The 22779-nt window shown below is 41.0% G+C and overlaps 1 protein-coding gene across 1 annotated transcript in view; it reads left to right on the top strand.

The window, feature by feature from the left end:
• The window catches only part of NOL10 (nucleolar protein 10), a 37125-nt gene extending 28330 nt beyond the window's left edge, over nucleotides 1-8795 (top strand). The window contains exons 18-21 of the mRNA XM_035109856.2: nucleotides 1170-1343; nucleotides 3172-3419; nucleotides 7175-7277; nucleotides 8580-8795. Of these exons, the coding sequence (XP_034965747.2) occupies nucleotides 1170-1343; nucleotides 3172-3419; nucleotides 7175-7277; nucleotides 8580-8699 (645 nt within the window). The 3' untranslated portion in view covers nucleotides 8700-8795. The remainder of the gene's footprint in view (nucleotides 1-1169; nucleotides 1344-3171; nucleotides 3420-7174; nucleotides 7278-8579) is intronic.
• The last annotated feature ends 13984 nt before the right edge of the window (nucleotides 8796-22779 follow it).

The raw sequence follows: 22779 nt of genomic DNA, 5'->3' as shown, positions 1-22779 counted from the left end.
TTAGTTGTTCTTTTTGCATATTTTTAGACCTGCCATAGCTGCTCAAAGAATTTTCCTTTCTGGGCAGCTGTACAAACATGCTGTTGGACCAGATCGATTCCCAGGTGTTAGTACTTTTCCAACGGCAGCAGTCAAATGGCATTTTCCTAACTAATAAAAAAATTGAGCATTTGTTACTAAGCTACTCATTAAAGCGTCATAATCTTAATTAAAAATATGGCTCACTTTAAAGATGAAGCTGCCACGCTTGCTGAAGTTCGTAAGTGAGACATTCCAGCTGCCCAAGTTTTCCCATACTAGACTTGCTTAATTTAATGGTGTCTGTGACTAAAAGATTTGGCTCCAAACTTTCCAGCAATGTCTGTTTAATGGTTCATACAGACATGTTGCCAAGCACCAGGTGGGCATCGACTTCCATCCTTTTCATGTTCCTCAAAGAAGTCTGTGCAGGCTGCCAACACCATGTCTGCCTGATATACATAGCTATTCTTCTTCTTGCTGTAGATTTTTCAAACGTTATTTAGTTTTGAAATATCTCAGATGAGATATGCAGAAATGCACATATGTAGAAACAGGCATGGATACATGTGTGTTTGACAGGTACATGAAGAGTTACAATAGACATCCTTTGTGGGGCAGATGTATTTTCCATTCCATGTGTGGTTGCCATCCTATTTTAGTAGCTTGTGATCATATCATAAGCAAGTCTGGAAAATTTTGATTTCACATTTCTAGACAACAGCTTAAAATAGTTAGACATCCAAAGTATTTCCTACCCTTCCCATGACTTGGCTCTGTGGTACATGAAAAGTATTTAGGTTGATGCTGTTGGTGAGTCATCCTTGGTCACAGTTTGTCTCCATCCAATGTTTTTAAACTTTTTTGGGATATTTTCACTTCAATAGTTATGTCTAGTATATGAAACATGTGCTATATGCAATATGAAGTTTGGTGTGTGGTGTCCAGTGTTGTTCATTGAATGACAAAGGAATCTCTTGGCAGAATGACAATTTTAATTATTCCCCTTTCCCTTCTGGTGAAGAAAATATAGCCTTTATTTTACAGAAGGCCTTCTTGCTTTGTGAAACCTGACGGCAAACCAGGTTTGTTAGAAAGTTGTAAGCTTTATAGCCAGCTCTTGACTTCGTTTTTGTTCTGTTTCCTTCTAGAAAATGCCTAGCATTCTTAATGATGATCGCTTCAAAGTCATGTTTGAGAACCCAGATTTCCAGGTGGATGAGAAGAGTGAAGAGTTCAGACTGCTTAATCCACTTGTTTCCAAAATAAGTGAGAAAAGGAAACAGAAATTAAAGATCTTGGAGCACCAAGAAACCCTAGGAGAGGTAAATCTGTGAGGTTTTAGGATTTGCCTTTTGTTCTCTAACATACATTTGCAAGAATGTGAACACCATCCAATCACATTGGGGACTCAGTGCCCTTATACAGAGGATTCCCAATAGGACTCTGTATAGCCTTATTTTCTCCACCTAACCCTGCCCTCAGGTACACATCCAGGCAATCCAACAAGGGGAGTATTTGCCTCCCTCACATAACATGTGATGAATGTTCCATAATTATACTCTAAGCACAGATAACATGCAAGGCACAGGTAGGGCTGAATATGAGAGGCACTGCATTCGGGGTGCAAGTCAGCTATGCTTTAAAATGTCTATGAGCATGCAAGAATATACATACTAAAAACTCTGTGCTTCAATAAATCGTGGATAATGAGCTTGAACTAGCTTGGATCACCCAAACCTGGGTGGATGAGTTAGGTGGAGTTGATCTCTTCAGCTGTGTTCCCCCGAATGCTCAATTCAGTGCCAGGATAAGCTTGAGGACTTAAGGAGGTGGTGTTTCTGTCATGTATAATAATCCCTTCTCCCTCTCCAGATTTCCTGTTGAGATGGGTCACAATTTCCACTTTGTGTTTGGTGTGTTGGGCAGCTGTGCCAGATAAGGGATTCTGCCTTTCTCAGCCTGAACTGATAGAGGTTCTCTCTGATTTGGTGTTTAGGACCGCAGGATGTTGGTCCTGAAAGACCTCAGCATTCATGCCAGTGCTACCTTGACAGAGGAGGCTGAGGACTCTGGAAGCTGTCCCAACATTTTGTTGACCTAATCCTTGGCCCTCCAGATATTTGGGGACTACAACTCCCATGATCCCTAGCTAACAGGACCAGTGATCAGGAATGATGGGAATTGTAGTCCCAAAACATCTGGAGGGCCAAGTTTGCCTTTGCCTGACCTAATCCATGTAGCAGGACCAACTCTTGAATTGGTTTTTTCAATACCGGTAGACATGAGAATGGTGGTTGAGCTGGGGATTTTACTCCAACTCTCTTTTCATATTTGGACTACTTCTATCTGGTCTTGCATTTTAAAATAAAAATTTCAGCTTTTGAGGCCTGAGGATGTGGACAAATATGCTTGACCAAGTGTTGCCCACTTTGTGGCTACCTGTCCTTCTAGGGCCCATTGCAGTGAGCAGGGAGGGGTTGACCAGCTGGGTCCAGGAATAGTTCAGTGTCTCCTTGAGTGAGGGAGTGGTTCAGTTGTTCCTGAAGAAGCCTACTCTGGACTCAGAAGATCTTAATTATTACCAGCTGGTTGCCAATGTCCCTTTCCTCTTATAGGCAGGCAAATAGGTAGTTGTGTAACTGTGATCTAAGTGGTTTTGTAACCCAGTAGTAATGGTTGGTTGTTGTTGTTGTTGTGAGATGTTCAAATGGGGCCAGGCTAAATCACATGCTACGGGTGTGGGGGCGAGACTGGGGATGGGATCAGTGAATATTTGACAAAAAGAGATTTTGTTGCTGTGTGTTCCTCTCTTCTATGAAGATTGCATCCAAATTATTAAATTTATTCTGCTCCTTTTCTTTCTGAGAGTTGTATATATCCGAACTAGAACTGTTTATTTAATAATGTAGTTTTATGAAGAACACTGTTGCAAATGCCTTCTGTTCCCTTGTGTTCCATGCCATTTAACCACCCCAACCCCCACCGTTAGAATTATAGCCCTCTCCAAAGAGTGCATCTGTAGAGTGTCACGTACTCTAATTGGATAAATTGTTCTTCTAAGGAACATTAACTAGTGTGTTGTGGGGAGGGGGGTGGTGGCTTGTTGCTGTTTTTCTTTCTTTTTTTTAAAGTAGTTATTTTTGTCTGCAGGAAGAAGAGGAAGAACCAGAAGGAAAACCAAGTGATGCAGAAAGTTCTGAGACTTCAGATGATGAAAAAGGTTGGGTTGAAGAGGTCAGGAAACAGCGCAGACTTCTACGCCAAGAGGAAAAATTAAAACAGCAGAAGTGGTTCAAGGAGGATCAGCAAACAGTCCTGGAACCTAAGTTCTTTGAGATTAAAGCTGGAGAAGAATTTAGAAGTTTCAAGGACACCGCCAAAAGGCAAAAGTTAATGAAGTAAGGCTAACACCTCTGTTTCATTCACCGGGCTTGCAGTTAATTCCATCCCCTCCCCTTGAATTGTGTTTGAGAGGCTCATTTGGATGTTGCACTGATTTCTTCTGGGGATGGTTGTTTCTACAGCCAGACATGGTGCTGGGGAAGGATCAAAGGAGGTGCCCCTCTTGGACACACACCAGTCCGCTGTCTAAAAATACAACATAGGGCTACACCCAGAGAGACTCAGCAGTGTGTTGTGTCATTGTGAATGGATTGCAGCCCCTTAAACCCTAATGTGCACCCATGCGGATTGGTCACAAGACCTGTTTCCAGCTAGCTGTCAGCCTGTCTGAACCAGTCTAAAGAATATCTCCAAACTTTTCTTGCATCCCTTGCCTCATTAACCAACTTCATATTGTTCTGTTTATAAGCAGCAATCAAATTTTTGCAATCCATATCCAAATTTTTGCTAGAATTGGTGGATAATTTAATTTCTCTACACCAGAAGCTTACCAGTGCTGCCCCCCCCCCAAAAAAAACACCATTAGCGATTAGAATTGCTTATGAATTTGTTAGAACAGGGCTTGACTTTTTAGTCTTTGGGCTTGGTAGTTTTTTTTTCTTTGTTGTTAAGACAAGCAATTTTTCACTCTTAGTTTTGTCTACCACAGGAACTTGCTATTAGCATTAAACAATAGTTCTTAGTGAAGTTTGTCTTGAAGAAAGTTCAGTAGATTTCATTATTTATATTGGAGTATAATCATTATTAACAAAGTTTATAGATATATATATATATATATCCCCACAACTTATTACCTATGATTGTAATATCTTACATTACTATGTTTCATATTATCATAATAGCACCTTTGATCAACCTAAGTTTTAAGTGAAAGGATTTTATTAGTATTCTTCAGGTCACCTGCATGTTTTGAAGGAAACAGGTTTAGGCTGTTCTAGAAACAGCTTCTGAATATGGTTGCTTTAAATAGCAAAGATACAATAGGGAGTATCGTGGTTACTATAGTTATAGAATTAATTGCTGCAAGGTGTAATGGTGAGTATTAGCTTGGGGATTAGACAAATTCATGGCAAAAACAGGTGTCTCAGTGCCTGTTAGCCATGGTACTCAAGAACAGAACCACCATATACAGTTTTCCTGTAATTATGAACTCTGGGAGCAAACACGCCCTGCTTGGGAACATCCCAGGAGGCATCTAGCTGGTCACTGTTGGTGACAGAATGATGAGCTTAGATGGGCCTTTCCTTCTCTTCCCCCTTATGCTAGCCGAATAATTACCTGAAAAACTAGGTGCTAATTAGTTGGTCTGCTGTCCATGAAACCTGTCACACAGAAAGAAGAACTTCTGGTTACTCATAATTCCAGGATTCACAAGAGGGCTATACTTTTATTAGACCAACCGTAATGTCACAAAATAGTGAGAAAGCTTTCAAGTTCTAGAACTCTTCATCAAATTGGCTATTAAGGGAAGTAGAAAAACTGGCTTGGTGATAGAAACCATTAAAGTCTGCATTTTAGTATCAGTCTTAAGGTATTGCTACAAGCTAGGCAGGTTTGCAGTTACATCTAGGGATATTGGGATGAAGAAATACACAACGGCTGATTCCTCATTCTTAAAACATATAACATCTAGAAAGTTCTCTATATCTGTCTCAAAAGTTAAGCAAAACACACAGGTTTCTTGTGGCTGAGAACCAGTAAGAAAGAGAAACATGGCAATTTTTATATTGGCAAAACTGAAGAGTAATTTCATGTGGTCTACTTAGGTTTTTTAAAAAGTGGAAGCCAAATGAGAGCACTTTTACCTAGTGGCTGCATGGAATGTCCTTTCAGAGAGTAAAGTCCCACCTTCAGGTGTATAAAATCATGTTACTCCAGCTGAGGATGGCATTCTTGAATGGCAAAATGTTGTATTCTTCAGGATATCTAGTAGATGCCAGATATATATATATATATATATCTTTATTTTTTTCATTTTGTTGTAGCATATGTAACGTAACTTCCTCAGTCTCCAAGAAGGGCCACCATATTAGTTTGCTGTAGCAAAAACAACAAGAGCCCTGTAACTAATTTAATGTATCGTGGCATGAAGTAGACTCTGATCCAGAGAAGCTTATGGCACATTTTTTTTTGTTAAGGTGCTAACAGGGCCAGTCCCCACCCCCCACCCCAAATCTTAACTGTCTTAATGTCTCCCCAATCCACCTAATGGCTAGACATTTTGCTTTTTATTATGGCATTTTGAAGAGATTTATGACTCTTTTATATAAGACTGGGTGTTGCTTTATCATATTCCTGACTCAGTGTTGCTCAAAGCTTTTATTAATACTGTATTAAGTTTTCCCTTAACAACCGTAAAACACACAGACACACACACACACTGAACAATAAACAGTGGTACGGAGGGGAGAAGACAAGGGGAGGGGGGTGGCAATGGCAAAAGTATCCCGTATTCTAGCAGTTTGCAAAGCTACTGCCCTTACTGAGCAAAGTGCTCAAGAGGTTGGTGGTTAGCCAACTTGTAGAGAAGCTTGTAGAGAAGACAGATTATCTACACACACAACTGAATTTGCCTTGGTCGCCCCGGCAAATGACTTCCTTCAGAAGCGAAATTGGGGGGGGGGGTCTGATCCTATCGAATCTCTTGAACTTCTCAGTACCTTTTGAGACCATCAGCTACAATATCTTACTGAATTGGCTCTGTGGGTGGGAAGTAAGGGTCATGGGGTTACTGTGGTTCCACTGCTTTCAGAAAGCAGCATGGGGGTGTTCTTCTCTTCCAACTCTATGGCACTTGGAACTACAGGGTCCCACAAAGGTCCCCATGTTGTTTACCAGCTCCCAATATTGTTTAACATCTGTAGGGAACCATTTGCTGAAGCCAAATTTGAAGTAGGGTGCCACCGATATGCCGATGACACCCAGCTCTACTTCTTCTTACCATCTTAGTTGGGGTAGGGGTTTGTATCTAGATTAGTGCCAGGCTGCTGTAATGAGCTGGATGCAGGCCAGTAAATGGACACTGAACCCTGATAAAGGAGGAGATGGTGTGTCTTGGTGATTCTTGGATCTCGGAATTGGGTAGATGGCCAGCTCTTGATAGGGGTTGCATTCATCTGCAGAAACAGGTATGTACATATTCTAGGGGTATTCCTTGATTAAACTTAGCACCTGGATTTGGAAATGCAGGATTGCAGTGTCTTAGCTTCTTGTACCCTATAAATTACATGTGAGAGTCCCTCTTAAAAGATTTGTGCAAAAATTGCTTAGTGTTAATGTATCCTCTTATCTGAGGTACAAATGTTGGTATATAAACTATGCTTCAGGCTGCTTCACTTGATTTTTTCTCTTTCACCTAAAATTTGCTTTCTGTTTTGTCCAAACAGAAAAGAGATTTATTTATGTGGCATATAAAAGATTAGAAGTGTGGTTATGTAGAGCTCTGGGTTTTTTAAAGCGTATTTTGTAGTCTGTTTTGCATATACTAGTTCTGCTGGAAAACCTATGCATTCTGTAAAAATGAATCTTAAACATACAGCGTGTGTGGAGCATACAAAACTCATGTTCGTATGTGTGTAATATTTGGGAAAATAAGAGTGAAATTTTCAGAAAATGTTTTAGTGATCGTATTTGGAATGGCAGGAAATAACTTGTGTGCACACAGAGGTAGTTATCTTTTCCCCTCTATGTACTTTTAATATGCCGACAAAAAAATTAAGATTTGACTTTCCCCCTCTTGTATCTCCTGCAGAAAAACACTCGGAGATCGTTTGCAGCTCGAAGAGAGAGTTGGTGCACTTAGCGTGCATGACACCACTGTAGGAAGTAAACAAGTTACCTTTAAATTAAAAAAGGTAAGCTTAAAGTCTTAATGGTGTAAGTTAATGCAGTGTTAATTGCAATGCAATGGAAGGGCTAAGTCAGCCTTCTGGTACGACTTGGATTGTTTCAAGGGCTGGGCTGTGTTTGTGTTGTGCAACTTCAGCAGATTTGCATACCTCTACTTGGTTTATATAATTTATTTCATTCCTTCTGGCTGTGGGTAGGAACAGTGAGCTAGGCAAGCTGCTGAATCTCTGTAAGCTGCTGGAGGACTCTCCTAGGAAGCTAGGAATTCTATTCAGTCATTTATATGGGATGGTGAGGGGTGTGTGTGTTTGAACCCAGCACAGCTCTAGCACAAACACAAGGCACAAGTTGGGGGCGGAGGAATGTTCCACCCTGCATCAAATATTTTGTTAGTGGTATCCCCAATGACTACACACTGGTGGTGAGAAGGAAATTGGGAACAAATGGAAACATGGGTATCTTTAAACAAAGTGCCTTGCAGTATAATCTTGTACATGTCTGCTCAGTTCAATAAGGCTTACTCCTAAATAAGTGGGCACAGGATTGCACCCTTAATTGAGCTTGTTCTCTCTCTCTCTCTCTCTCTCCATATATATATATATATATATATATATATATATATATATATATATATATAGGTAAAGGTAAAGGGACCCCTGACCATTAGGTCCAGTCGTAACCGACTCTGGGGTTGCGCGCTCATCTCGCATTATTGGCCGAGGGAGCCGGCGTGTAGCTTCCAGGTCATGTGGCCAGCATGACAAAGCTGCTTCTGGCAAACCAGAGCAGCACATGGAAACGCCGTTTACCTTCCCGCTGTAGCGGTTCCTATTTATCTACTTGCAATTTGAGGTGCTTTCGAACTGCTAGGTTGGCAGGAGCTGGGACCAAGCAACGGGAGCTCACCCCGTCACAGGGATTCGAACCGCCAACCTTCTGATCAGCAAGCCCTAGGCTCAGTGGTTTAACCACAGCGCCATATATATATATATATATATATATATATATATATATATATATATATATCCCCCAAAATGAACTTATTTATTTATTTATTTATTTATTTATTTATTTATTTTAAAAATCAGAGCAAACAGGATTAAATATAATTAAATGTGCTTGTACATGAAACTAGAAGATAAAGTTAACAGACAACGCAGCAGTAATAATTCTTGGGTGACTACTTAGTAAATTGTGTTTTTTGGGGATTTGACTAGAATAAAGTAATATTTTCTCCATCTCTCTTGGTATATCAGTACGGTTTGGAAGTGCAGTATTCACATGGGTATTTTCCACATTGTTTTCAGTCAGAGCAACAGAAAAAGCAGCAGGAAGCAGAGAAACATCATCATCAAGAAAGGCGAAAACTCAGGCGTTCAGCTGGCCATCTCAAAAGTAAAAGAGGAAGAGGGCGGCCCTTCCATTAATGGGACAATTCTGCTTTTCATAGACACAAGTAAAAACTCTTCAAGATACATTTGACAGAGAAGAACTGTCCACGGCACAACTGGGTGGCGAAGAAAGAACAAAACTAGGGAAAGCCGCTAATTTGGAATGGAGAAACTGCTGATTGTAGAACCTTGTGTTTGTTTCAGATACAACCATTCCTGTGCTGAGTAGACTCCACCTTTAAAAAAAATAAATTTTAATAATAATGTGCTGTTTCAAAAGACGCCAGCTTTAAAGGACTGAAAAATTTAACAAGATTATGAGAGGGGTAGGAATGGGAATTATATGACAAGAAATTCCGAAGTCTATAACAAAGATAATTAATTATTGTCAGCTTGGATAGCGCAGTTCATGAGAGCATGGTGCTGATAACGCCAAGGTTGCAGGTTCGATCCCTGTATGGGACAGCTGCATATTTCTGCATTGCAGGGTTGTTGGACTAGATGAATCCTCAGGGTCCCCCTACAACTCTACAATTCTATGATTCTATGAAGAGAACTCAAATTCTCAAACTATGATCATGTGACTCCTCCTTAAATCCCTGCAATGTCTTCCTAGCTACTCCTGGATCCTGTACCAAGCATCTTGTCCTCAAAATCCTCCACGATGTCGCAGTGCTTTCCCTCTGTTATGTTCCTTCCTGTCACGTACACTCTCATCCACTTCACCCTGTTGTATTTCGTCTTTGAAAAGTGCTGTGCATATAGAATGGCACCGTATTAAAAAATAAATTATTACTATAATTAGCTGCCATCAGCCCCAACCGTCTTAGCCAAGAGTCAGAGGTGATGGGAGTTGCAGTCCCACCAACAGCTGGGAAAGCCATCAGCTCTCCATTCCTAGTGAAGGATAACAAGCGATCCATGTGTATGTTAGACCCAGAGTCAGCAAACAGGAGGACTTCTTATAAAAAAAGAAAAAAAGACAATTCAGCAGGTCAGGAATGGTTTCCTGCAATCTAATGATGTGCCACCATCACCAAAGTATATCCTGCAAAAAGTCTGAATGAAAACAAGGTCTTTTAAGAAGTACGCTAAAATAATCAAACGTGTTATAGCAATCTGCATCACGGTAAGTTTTCAGGGCAGTCCTTGGCACCGAACCAGTTTCCTGCCCCACACATAGGAGAGAGTCCCACTTCACACATGAAGTCGCCTATGGCATCTTGAGCCAAAAGGTGTTCTTTATTAAAAGTGCAAGGTATTATGAAATAGCTCCCTTAAAAATAATGCATCGGTGTGGGTTGTTGCTGATCAAGAAATGGGTGCTTTTCTTCCATTTCGCTGCTTTTCCCCTTTAGCTGAGACATTTATGAGAATTAATTATTGGAATTTATTAGCGACACTTAGTACCAGAATGCTTTCAGGAGGCATTCCTGCCCCTGGGCAAGAGGTTTCAAACTAAAAATCGGAACACAGAACACATCACTTCAAAAATGTGTGTTCACTCTTCTGTGTGTACATTACTTCTGTTATAAAAGAAGTAACATCACTGGTTACATCTACAGAGCGATAATTTTTTTGTTCATAAACCATTGAAATGAGAACTTGTGGTTTTGTTTTCGCCACTTGAAATCATTTGCTTTTTGTGTGTGTCCTACATTTATGGTAATAATATAAAGGGTACAGTAACTATCTTAGCTACAGCTAACACTAAATTCCCTATTAACTGCAATCGGAAACTTTTAATCAAATCTTTGCAAATAGAAAACCAGAGTTAACATTATTTAGAGTGTAACTGTCTGACAGTAATCAGAAACCAGCAGGGAGAGCACAGCCGGCCCAGAACACTCAGATCACTGGCCTGAATCTGGCCATTCTCAAATCAAAAGAAATTCAAAGGTAGCCTTAAGTTGTAATTCAATGGTTTTGTGCTGGTCAGTAAGTTCAATTTTATCACCTTTGGGTTGAATTGTGCCAGTGGGTTTTTATCCCTCTGCTAGTGGGTGACTCAAATCACATCTTAATTGTTATGGTGAATAAGCAGCGCCAAGCAAAAAAAAAAAAAAGCACATAAAACAAATTCAAATGTGTACAAGAGTAAAAATCGAATAAAATATGGTAAATAAAAAAGACATGGAGTGAAATAAAATGAGCACCGACAACTTAAAAAATCTAGTTGTGTCACAAACTCCAAAGACGAAAACTAAAGTGTCTACGATCAGTTCTCATTGGGCTTTACTTGATGACCAGAGTTAATTACAGTGGTGCCTCGCTAGACGAATTTAATTCATTCCACGGGTCTTTTCTTCTAACGAAAAAATTCGTCTAACGAATCCCATAGGAATGCATTGAATTTTTTTTGATTTTTTTTTTTTGCCCATAGGAACGCATTAATTGAATTTCAATGCATTCCTATGGGAAACCGCGATTCGCTAGACGAATTTTTTGTAAAACGCATTTGTCTAGCGAGGCAACCTCCGCTCAAAAAATCCTTTCGTTAAGCGGAAATTTCGTTAAGCAGGGCATTTGTTAAGCGAGGCACCACTGTAACTTAGCAACCTAGGATATTTGTGATATCAGTTACTGGCCTTGTGAATAGTCATAATGCTTATTTCTGCATGCGTTAAAAGTTTTAACATAGTTGTTATAGATTGTATTATTTTTTGTTTCCTTTTCTCCTGACCTCACTGCTTCCATTTCCTTCCCGCTCTATAAGTGTGTGTGTGAGATGCACCTGTCAACTGAAATTTTGGCGCGGCTTTCTCCTAACAGGTGCAAATGCATACACAGGTAGTTCTGTTTGTTTTTCCTTTTGTTTTTGTGCCAGCCCTACCACACACCATGATGAGAAACTGCACATGGAAGGGTCCACCTTCATATATCAGGGCTACACTATTTGTGGCCCACTAAGATGAGCTAAACAAAGCAGCCTAGCTGTCATTCAGGACTCAAGGACATTTTTGAGTCAAAGGCCACATTCCCTTTTGACACCCTTCCAGAGCCTACTTGCCAGTCATGGGCAGGTCCAAGGCAAAAATGGGCAGAACAACGGATGTGAATTTTGCATTCTCACCCCTCTATCCTGCCTCCAGAGTAAGCAAAATAAATTATTGGAGGTCAAGGACACATTACAGTCAGCCAAAAATCACACACATGAGGTTGGTGTAATGCAGGACTGGGGAGAGGGGGCATTGTGGGGAGAGGGCATTGTGGGGAGAGTCCTGAGGGCCAGAAAAATGCACTTGGAGGACTGCATTTGGCTCCCTAGCCTGAGTTGCTTTATCTCTGCTGTAAATACTGTGGCCTGCCAGGTTCCTGACAGCCCCTCTGTGTTTGCAGCCCCAGGCCAAGCTCAAGACACCTCACAGCCTGAGGCAAAAAGGCAAATGGTGACACTCTTCTCCACACTGGTGAATAGTACACAAGGCTGGTCAAGTTATTTTGTCACCTGAGGTAGAAAATCCCAGAAGCCGCACTCGGAGTGAAAGTGAAAGTAATACCGAATTAAATAATGACCAATTGGATGTCTAATTCTGCCTGACCGTTGGGCTTGTACAATGTGGAAGGGATATTAAAATGGCTGTCTGGTAGTTGTACCCAGTGTGTCAACCCAAACTCTTTAATGGTTTCCCTTCAGGTTCTGAGATCTCCCTTTGTACATCCTCTTTTGAGACTTTAATCTCGCTGAATAGGTTTGTATCAATGAATATAGCTTTTCTTCTTGGCTGCCATGGGCTATGCATCTGTGACTAACAGATTGATGTGGCTATGATTATATGCTTATGTGGGAAGAACTAATGGCCTCAAGCCCCCTTTTATGTGATGTGGGAGCAATGTGATGTGGGAGATGAATTGGTAATGACTGGCGTTAAAACTATTTCCAGTTCCAGTTTGTAATGCTTCTGGGTGATGCTGTAAATAACCCCAAGACTCTGGGGTAGTGTTCCTTTTATAAATGAATTTGTTTCCACCAGAGCATTAACCAACACTTGTGTCAAATCAGTGGTCATGATGCAGCTTTGCGGTTCTTGTGCATGTTGATGGGCAATTAGAGCTTTGTGCTTAAGATACTTCCCCTAAAATTATAACCCTCACGTTCTGCGTTTAACATCTTCATTCAAGTTGCTGCTTAAACTTCTCCTTCCATGTTTCGCTTCTCTTTATCCCTCCTTCTAATGGTTTCCTCAGTGTGGATTATCACCCGTTATCTGCTTTAATTCCAAGTCATGATTAATTGGTCACAGTCATTCCGTAACCCAGAAAAGCACAGGGCTGGTTGACCGTGTGATGTTACAAGCACCCACGTGAGGCAGCTGTCCAGTGGAGCACCCGGCACCAGCTTGCCCCACTTAAGAAGCTACTTTGTCACCTTGCACCATGATCTCTCCTTAGTGTTATGACTCTTGTAAGCTGCTTAGTGTGGAAGGAGCCAAGCTCTTTTGTAGAAAGAGAGAGCTGCATCTTCCTTGAGGTTGCTGTAAACCTTGGCCTTGTTCCAGGTCAAATTAGGCCCTGGGACCCCTTTGCAAATGGGAGCAGAATGGGTCTCCTGTGGGTCACTGCAGGAAGGGAAGGGGGTAGGTGCCTCCTTTATAAGGCCCCCCACCTTTGGAGCTCAGTGCCACTCTGTTTTCATTTTTTCAGATCTATCCACAGATTTCACATACCGGTATAATTCCAATACATAGTGATGTCCCATCCCATTTTCTGTGGGTGTTTTTTTTAATCCCTTTGCTGCACCCTATCTTCCCTCTTTTATATCACAATCACAATACAATAATTTCTACCGTAATTCTCTTTCTGTTGCTCATATTTCAAATCCTGCTTGCATATTCATAATATTATATTTGAATAGTCCGAAAAAGGCTTCCATTCTTCAATAAAACAGTCTCTTATTTTGTCCCATGTAAATAGGAATGAAATCTCATTCATTTCTATTTTCCATGCCCATCTGAGCTGCTATCTGCTCCTTTAAAAAAAATTAGGTAACAGACACTGCCTAGAAATGAATATCAAAGGCCGAAAGATATAAGCCATCAGAGCAGGGGTAGTCAATGTAATGCCTTCTAGATGCTGCTAGACTCCAGTTTCCATCATTCCTGACCATTGGCCATGTTGGCTGGGGCTGATGGGAGCTGGAGTCCAACAACAGCCAGAGGGCACCATGTTAGCTGTCCCTAAACAGAACAGTAATGTCTAGCAACAGTATTAAGTTATCTGTTTAGCCAACAGATTTATTACGGTACCTTTGAAATGTTACTGATTTGTTGAATGTTGAGTGTACCTCTGAAGCAGTAAAGTTAATAGAACTAAGGTGCTTTACTAATTGATAAGCTTAGAGTGGCTCAAGTGAAGGATCAGGTACAGGATTGCTCCATCATCCCTCCTGTACGTTCCTTGTGGCATTCCCCTCACTGTTAAACACCTCTTGCTGGAGTGGCCGGACTGTATCCAACTAAGTTTCACTCAGACTGAACCAATTGCAATTACAGTGGTACCTTGGTTTAAGTATACAATTGGTTCCAGAAGTCTGTACTTAACCTGAAGCATACTTAACCTGAAGCACGCTTTCCCATTGAAAGTAATGGAAAGTGGATTAATCCGTTCCAGACGGTCCGCGGAGTACTTAAACTGAAGCGTACTTAACCTGAAGCGAACTTTCCCATTGAAAGTAATGGAAAGTGGATTAATCCGTTCCAGATGGGTCCACGGAGTACTTAAACTGAAAGTACTCAAACCGAAGCGTACTTAAACCGAGGTATGACTGTAATCAGCATGATTAACAAAATCCATTAACTTCATTGGGTCTACTTTTAGTAAAATTTAGTTGGCTACGACCCTCCATGTTTTTTTAGTGTGTTGTGGGCTGTTGTAATGCATCCAGTATCCCAAACTTAGCTTACTTTTTGAGTGACAGTGTACATCTCCCAAGTTTTCTTCATGTTCCTGAGCTATCTTGGGTGGCTGGCTTGCTGTCTTCTCCAAGACTGTCTGGATTCACCTATCTTTCCCCTTTGTGCGGTATCTTTGTGTGGTATCTTTTTTCCAGCAAAAGACCCTAGTTTCCATTTTTTTTATATAATAATTTTTATTAATTTTATAAAAAGAACACATACAAAGCATACAACATAAACTCTGTCCCTTCATTTTCCCTCCACCCACAGGCCCCCTTCTGCCACCAGTGAGACCCATGCTACTAAAAACAGAACCCTAGTTTCCATCCCTGCCACCTCCAGGCACAGCTGAGAAAGACCCCCTGACTTGAAAGCCCTGTGAGTCACTTCAAAATCAGTTTGGGCAATGGATGGACCAATGGTCCTACTCAGTACTAGCCTGTTCCTGTGGCTGTCATGTGTAGCTGCTTCCTCTTCTGCTTCTCAGAAGCTATATAATGCAGCTGACTGCTTTCCCATGGCAAGTAGTAGGTCCGTTGCCTTCAGGTCCTGCTGTGCAATGCAAACTCTTTAAATTTGTTTTGAGATGGTTGTCTTTGGTATTTACTGCCTGTTAGTTCTGGGTGTATTTTGAGCTTATGAAGATCTGAAGCAGCCCTGAGCCCCAGCTGCTTCCTTCCTCGTGGTATGTTATCATGGTTAGACCCCTATCACAGTCCCTTGAGCAGGCATCTATGAAACAATCCTGGGGGGAAATAATAATTTCCCTTGCTTCCAGGCAATGCTGTGTTAATGTATTGGTATGTGGAACGAGCCTTACTCTGCCAAAATCTCCCTGCTTATGTGACTGCCTTGGTGTCCTAAAAGAGACTTTAAAAATATGTAACAGTGAAATTGGAAATGTGCCCCATAAATTTTGTTGCCTGGGATGAAGGAGAAGAGGACACCCAAAGCGCCCATCCCACCTAAGGAAGGCAGCGTGACTGGCATTCCAGTCTTACTTGCAAGATTAGAGAAAGGACAGTGTCTTTCACTGCATCTGAGGAGTGCAGGATAGGACACCTCCTGGCACACACAACCATGCCCTTTCAGTGCTTCACTGTTGCTTGCACACCTCTCTGCCTGACACCTGCTCACCCCCCACACAGACAAATGCTGCAATATAGCAGCAGAAATGCTATCATCCTCACATAATCAGAGCGGCACCTATCCAAACAGAGTACCAGCTGGAATACATGTACTGGGCAAGCTCCTTGCCTGCTCGCTTGGGCTGTACAGTGGTACCTCTACTTACGAATTTAATGCGTTCGTAAGTCGAAAAAAATTGTAAGGCGAATCCCATAGGAATGCATTGGGAGAAAAAAAATGTAAGTCAAAGCAACCCTATCTAAAAATTCGTAAGTCGAAAAAATCCTATCTAAACCACATCCAAGATGGCGGATGGAGCTCCGTTTGTAAGTAGAAACATTCGTAAGTAGAGTTATTCATAAGTAGAGGTACCACTGTATATGTACAACAGTTTAAAGTGGATCCGATGGTTCCCGTGTGTGTGTTTTTTTTCACGCCGTCCACACAACATTGTCCTCATCCAATTACCAGCCGGTAGTTCTCCCCACATTTATTTGAATTTCCTCAATCTGCAGATAAGGCGGTAAGGGGGAGAAATTCCAATTAAAACCACATGGTACCCAAACTCTGTGGACATAGCGGAACAGCAACCCCAAGCTTCTTGCCTTCATATTTACAAAACAAATTGATGGAGCTCCATTCAGAATTAAGTAGAGAGATGAAAATAAAGATGGGACTGGGGAAAATGTTTTCATTTTTCTTTTTACGTAACATGATCTTAGTTCCCCATTCCCTGTAAGAAAGGTAAGAACTAGATGAGAGCAAAACAGTGGCAGTTTGGAGGCACCAGAAGACTGCAATCCTATACACATTTACCTTTACCTTTAATTCTTATTGAACTTAGCAGGATGCACAGGACTGTGCTGCAAATAACCATGGGCCAATAATCATTATGTATATTTTAGGCTTTGTTCCAGCTTTTAACAGGCTTAACTGAAGTGCTGCAGGTACAGCAGACAAGATCCTGTCCCAAGTTAAGCTTTTTCAGCACCATTAATTTCAATGGAAGTGTTAAGCACATGTGTAGCTTTCTCCTACTGAAAGCAGTGTGATATAAATGTGCTTAGCTTTGGCTAAAAAATCATTTCTGGCATTTCACGTGCAACATTTCATCTGTTTGATGCGTCCATTTGTGGCCTAGCTTTCACAGAGAGGTGTCTGGGTTGTACCAATTCAGACTGCCTGCGGAGGCTCACTGGACTGTCCTTCATGCAACATTTTGCTGCACATAATAAACTAGACATTCGGGAGGAAAGTTCCAGTGTGTAACCTCCTCTCAGACGTACCATTTTTCTATGCAGGGTGCATGTGGTTGTGTATCTCTGATCTAGGCCACACCTTCAGTCTGAAGTGGCACAGCCCTGATACAGGCTTACTTCCTCAGCAAAAACTAGGTCAGCTCTTACTGATGTAAAAAAGGGGCTAGCTTTCTGGTCCAGGTAAATACTTGTTTCCTTTAATATAATGCCAAAAGTTTAATAGAGTGGGGAATTCAAGGAGACACATCTGCAGGATATACAAATCAGGGAAGAAACTTAAAATTTGGCAATCCTATCGGAAAGGGATGATGACGGTGTGATTGTGTGAGTGCGTGTGTATTTTAAAAAATTAGGTAAAGGGAGCTGTTTATCAGTTCAGCTGGGATCACGCTTCCTTTCTCAAGATGTTTCCACATACCAAGTGTCCAGGGAAGATAACTGCATTCCGTATTGGAGGACGGGGATTTCCAACAAGAGGACATATGTTTCCTAAAACCATTGCTAGCATTTATTCATCTGAAACCGAATCAGCATACCTGCCTGTGGCGGTGTGAAAATAAAGCGGGTTATTATTGCTTTGTGTTCATTAAGTTACTGCCAGCTGCTTTGTGAATGCTCACCTTTACAAGTAGGATATAAATATGCAAATAAACAAAAGAGGAGCAACAACCGGGATCCCCTGAAAATCTCTGATTCCCAGATCCTCACTAGTATGTTTTGTCTGGAGGGGCATGTCAGGGAATGTGGGAGCTTGGGAGTCTGTAGATTCAAAGCTGCTGCTGCTGCTGCTGCTACTACTACTACTACTAATTTTATTATTCATACCCCGCCCATCTGGCTGCATTTTCCCAGCCACTCTGGGTGGCTTACAGCATATATAAAAACATAATAAAATGACAAACATTAAAAACCTCCTGATACAGGGCCGCCTTCAGATGTCTTCTAAAAGTTGTGTGGTTCTTTATCTCCTTGACATCTGAAGGGAGGGTGTTCCACAGGGCGGGTTCCACCACCGAGAAGGCCCTCTTTCTGGTTCCCTGTAACTTTGCTTTTTGCAGTGAGGGAACCAGCAGAAGACCCACAGAGGAGGACCTCAACTACCTCCACCCCCAAATTGCCCCATTCTGACCCACACCAGGAATGGAATACTGCTGTCTACACCAAAGGAGCTTTCTGCAGCTGTATCAGTGGATCTCTAATGTCATCAGGTCCATCTCATGGCAGATCAGGTCTTTCTCTACTTATGCTGCATCCTATGATCTCTCGGCTGAATCCAAAATATACATGGTCACTTATAACCTATTTATATGTAGTGGATTTGGGTGACATATAGCTCATGGGCGGTGAATGCACTCGGATTATATTTTGGGTATGTGCTCGCATCGTATATTTTGCTTGTGTGTGTTCTATGTATTTTTGCAATTTGTATTTTTAAAATCTGTGGCCACACTTCATGAACCTGAGTTAATGACCTTAAGGGGACTATCCTGGGATTGCATGGTGTTTTGTTTGTTTTTTTACTTTCTCCTACAATCTCGTTTTTCTAACGAGAGCTCGTCTCATCCTTGACTTTTGTTTTTTCAAAGATTTACTGACCCATTCAAGAAAAAAAACACACACAAAACCTATTATCTCACTGCACTTTTAAACATAGCAAGGGTTCATTTCCAGCTGGTGAATGAACTGTAGCTTCCTGCCAAAATCCTGTGGTTTTTTTTTTTAATACCACAAACATTCCAGCTTGGGAGTGGGGGTATTGGCCCACTTTTATTGCACTATAGTGCAGGAGTGACCTTTCAGAAAGCAATAATGTAGTAACACTGGGGAAGCATCACAGAACAACTAATGAAGTAGATAGATGTGTTGGCAGTCCAGCACAAATCCACCATTAGCACACAATTACTGTATCATTACCTGACAAGTTCCAGAATCCACCCGCAATGAAGCACCAGTCTGGAGGGATCTTAGCATTTTAAAACTTTTTTCTGTGCAAGATAGCAGAAATGAAGGCTGAGAAGATAATTATAAAGAAAACAGTCAATAGTATCAAGAGGAAGAGGAATAAAGAGGAGAAGGAAGAGGGGTTTGACTTTCTTTGTGTGATAGATAATTTAGTAAGGGCAATATTATTAGACTGAAGAGAATAAAATCCAGATCGGAGAGAAGAAGAGCAATTTTAAAAGAAATTTTAAAACTTTGTAATATATTTTTATTGCAGTTTTTTATTGCTGTAAATCACTTTGAAATATTTTCATGACACAGCGGTGTATAAATATTTTTAACAATCAATTAGAAAGTAGTAAGATATCCAAGGCAACAGGAATAAAACACATGCAAGGGGGGAAATTAAGGAAAATAAATGCAGTGATAACTGGGTAGATAAAGAGAGAGTTTTAGGCTTAAAGATGGAAGTAAATTCACCTGGAAACTGAGAGACCAATGAGTTAAAGAAACTAAAACCAAATAAATGATAGAAGACAAAGGGGAAGATAGAATGGGATCAAGCGAACAAGTTAAGGAAATTGCAGAAAGAAGAGGGGAAGCTTTTGTGGACAATAATGATGATCCCTCTCTGTTTCATCTGTATATGATGAATAGCTCCCAGTATATGGAAGGAATAGCTGCCACCCCCACCCCCCAATGTGTCCTTCATTTTAAAATGAAATTGAAAATCTAAAGCTTCCTCATGTTCAGTAAATTAAGAAAGCCCCTCCACGTGTCATGAGTTTGCCCCCCGTATTTTTTACCACTCTCATGGTCTTGGTGTTAGTTGGCTGTTTGACATGTGCATACTTAAAAATAAAAGATAATTTACAAATGATTAATACTTAGTTTGGCCTTTCAAGAAAAGTGGCAATTGGTTTATTGCGGAGGCATTTGGCGTACAGTGTTTTGTTTAGAACCGGCTGGGCGTCAGAGACTGATTGGCTCTGAACCTTTAGCTGGACATTGCTGTAGATTCATGGGTCTGCAAGTTTTGTCACCAAAGGGTATGTTGGAAATTGAACTGTTGGTCTAACGGGAACACATTAATTTTGCACTCTGACTTGCTTTGTAGACAAGTCCCATGCAGCTCGGTACACTATATGGATGTTAATTCTTTAGCCAAATCACTTCCTTATGCAAGGACTTGAAGAGCCAATCAAATGTCAGGCGTGAGCTTCAGCCTACTGTACTTCGTGGCCAGTTTCCTGCAAGTGGCTTGATCAGCTGCTTTGTATTGTTTCGGTTATTCTTTTATATTAAACACTGTTATGCTTTGGGACAAAGATACAGTGGCGCCTCTTGTCTGACTGCCTTTATGCTACTAAAAACAGAACTACTTTGGGCCTACCCTAAAATTCTGCTCCCGTAGAGGTCTTTTGAAAAATATAGAGAATTTGCTGTCTACTTCTGGTTAATGCTTGATTTACGCTGTTGTTACTGCACCCCATAAAAAGAGCTTTCTCTATCACAACATTTCTAGGTACATAAACAATCATGACTCACTTGTTTGAAAGTTCCTTGTGCTTGAGATCCAAAATACCCTTTAGCCCCTTTCGCTTTGATCTCATGCCTGAAAAAAAGCACCCTTTTCCTTGAAACGGGTGAAAGTTATTTCAGTTCTAATAATGCATCAAAGCTAATACATGTACAGTGTACAGAGTTGAGCCAAACCTCAGGATCTCTTTCTCCTTTTCAGTTTTAATTTACTGTTTTCTTTTCGGTGAACTTGGTGAGAGCCTTTTTATGCCTTTTGATGCTCATGAAAGCAAGAGATTAGGATTTCTTTACAGAAGCAATCTGCAGCCATGGAAGCTTCTTTGCATTGGTCTGCTGGTGCTCGTCAGCCACTTCTTGGAGAACCTTTGGATCTCTCCTAAGTACTGATTTCGGAATGTTTCATGGGAAGCTTTTAGAGAGCTCCTTTAGTGTGGGGATGAATTGAATATGTCAGCTTTGGTTCATTTTTCCAGTCTCAGGTTCAGTCCTCCACATTTCCACATCAGTTTGCATTTTTTTAACAACGTCCTCATGAAAATTCACCAGCATTTTAGTACAAATCTCTCCTAATATAAACAGTTTTAAAATTCAAGTCAATACAAACCAGGGCTAGATCAGGATGAACAGGGGCTCAACCCTGCTTGAAAGTTGTTCCCATTGATTCTGAAACACTTCTGTCTAATCCAGATGCGGTGCTGCTGATTGTGTTTGTTCAAAGGTTTTGTAAAGGCACTATGCACTTGCTCACGTGCACTGTATTATATTGTGTCCAGATGTGTGTCTTAAACTTGCATTATATAACCTTAACATGGCATGCTCACTTCATTGTGCAGATTTAAAGGCAGAATTCATTTTGTAGGCTAAGTTTAAACCATGTCCTGGTATTATGCCATCATGGTGACCAGAAAAACTAGAATAACAACAGCAATAATGAAAGTTGTCTACCTAGACACTTTAAATTTCTTTTATCAGATCTGCATGTCACTTTTCAGTGGAGGATTGCTGTGTTGAGAACACTATAAATCAGCAACTTAGTTATTTTATGAAGAGGTTCTCTCTACTCCAGATATGACTTCTACATCACTTAGGAAAACCTTAGGGCCCCTCCACATTCATTGCACATTCAGGATTATTTGTGCTCGTGATGGTATTGCGATGGTAACACATGATCCTACTGTCAATACTGTTTGAGCCTGCAAAACTTTTTGGGCTAGACATGCTGCTTTGTTTCCATTAAGTGCATTCCCCATAGCTTCCAGAATATTTTTTACCACAAATGTTCCTGGGGATTGTTGCACTGTAGAGTGCTTGTTCAGATGGCAATAATATTGAGGAAGCACCACCGAATTAATAAATCAGAATGATGTATGCACTGTCTAGTATAAATCCACTATTATTACACTATTATTGCATCAGTGACATGCTGGACAACACACTGGCAAAACAAACAAACAAACCCTGCAGTCTGGATGGATTCTTAAAGAACCTAGAAATAGTGCTCATAAATATATCACTGACCCAGGGATTGTATTCATATTAAATGGAGAAAACTCCCTCACTGCGAGATGCGAGGTTACAGGGATACAGGGTTACAGGGAGAGGGCCTTCTCGGTGATGGCACCAGCCCTGTGGAACACCTTCCCATCACATGTCGAGGAAATAAACAACTACCTGACTTTTAGAAGACATCTGAAGGCAACCCTGTTTAGGGATGTTTTTAATGTTTGATGTTTTATTCTGTTTTTAATCTGTTGCGAGCTGCCCATAGTGGCTGGGGAAACCCAGCCTGATGGGCGGGGTATAAATAATAAATGATGATGATGAAAACACACACACACACATAGCAAATTTCAAGAGCAATATTGTGTTTCTAAATATTGTTCGCTTGGGTTTTATAAATTAATGCTCTTTGGGGTGCTCTCCTGGGGTTTGTTATGCCTGTTCAGAAAGAGGTTCTCTGAAGCAAAGAGATACTTAATGATGTGAGTAACTCTTAAAGCCAAGCTGTGCTCCAACTGCTGACCCTGCCTTGTATTTTCTGAGGGTTAGTAACGCAACAAATGACCCTGATCTCTCCAAGCTGGCTCCTGATCTAATCTATGTGTGTGTGTGCAAATAGATTTCTTGTAAGTGGCACAGCAGACGTATAGCGCCGGAGCTGCGCTTTCTGTGGAAGCAGGCTAGATTTGGTGGGTGATGCTATAGAGCCAGCTCAAGATAAGGGCATATTTTCTCAGGATCCAGCCGAAAGACTCAACAAACTCACATAACGCATCTTGTAGGAGTGGAAAGCCATCAAATCTGATTGTTTTCTGTCTCAGTATCTCTCAAAGGCAGATCTTACGTTCCACA

This window comes from Zootoca vivipara, chromosome 3 (assembly GCF_963506605.1).
Source record: "Zootoca vivipara chromosome 3, rZooViv1.1, whole genome shotgun sequence".
In the NCBI taxonomy this organism is placed as follows: domain Eukaryota; kingdom Metazoa; phylum Chordata; class Lepidosauria; order Squamata; family Lacertidae; genus Zootoca; species Zootoca vivipara.
The sequence above is the reverse complement of the archived record's forward strand: the minus strand, read 5'-3'. Positions and strand labels throughout refer to the sequence as shown.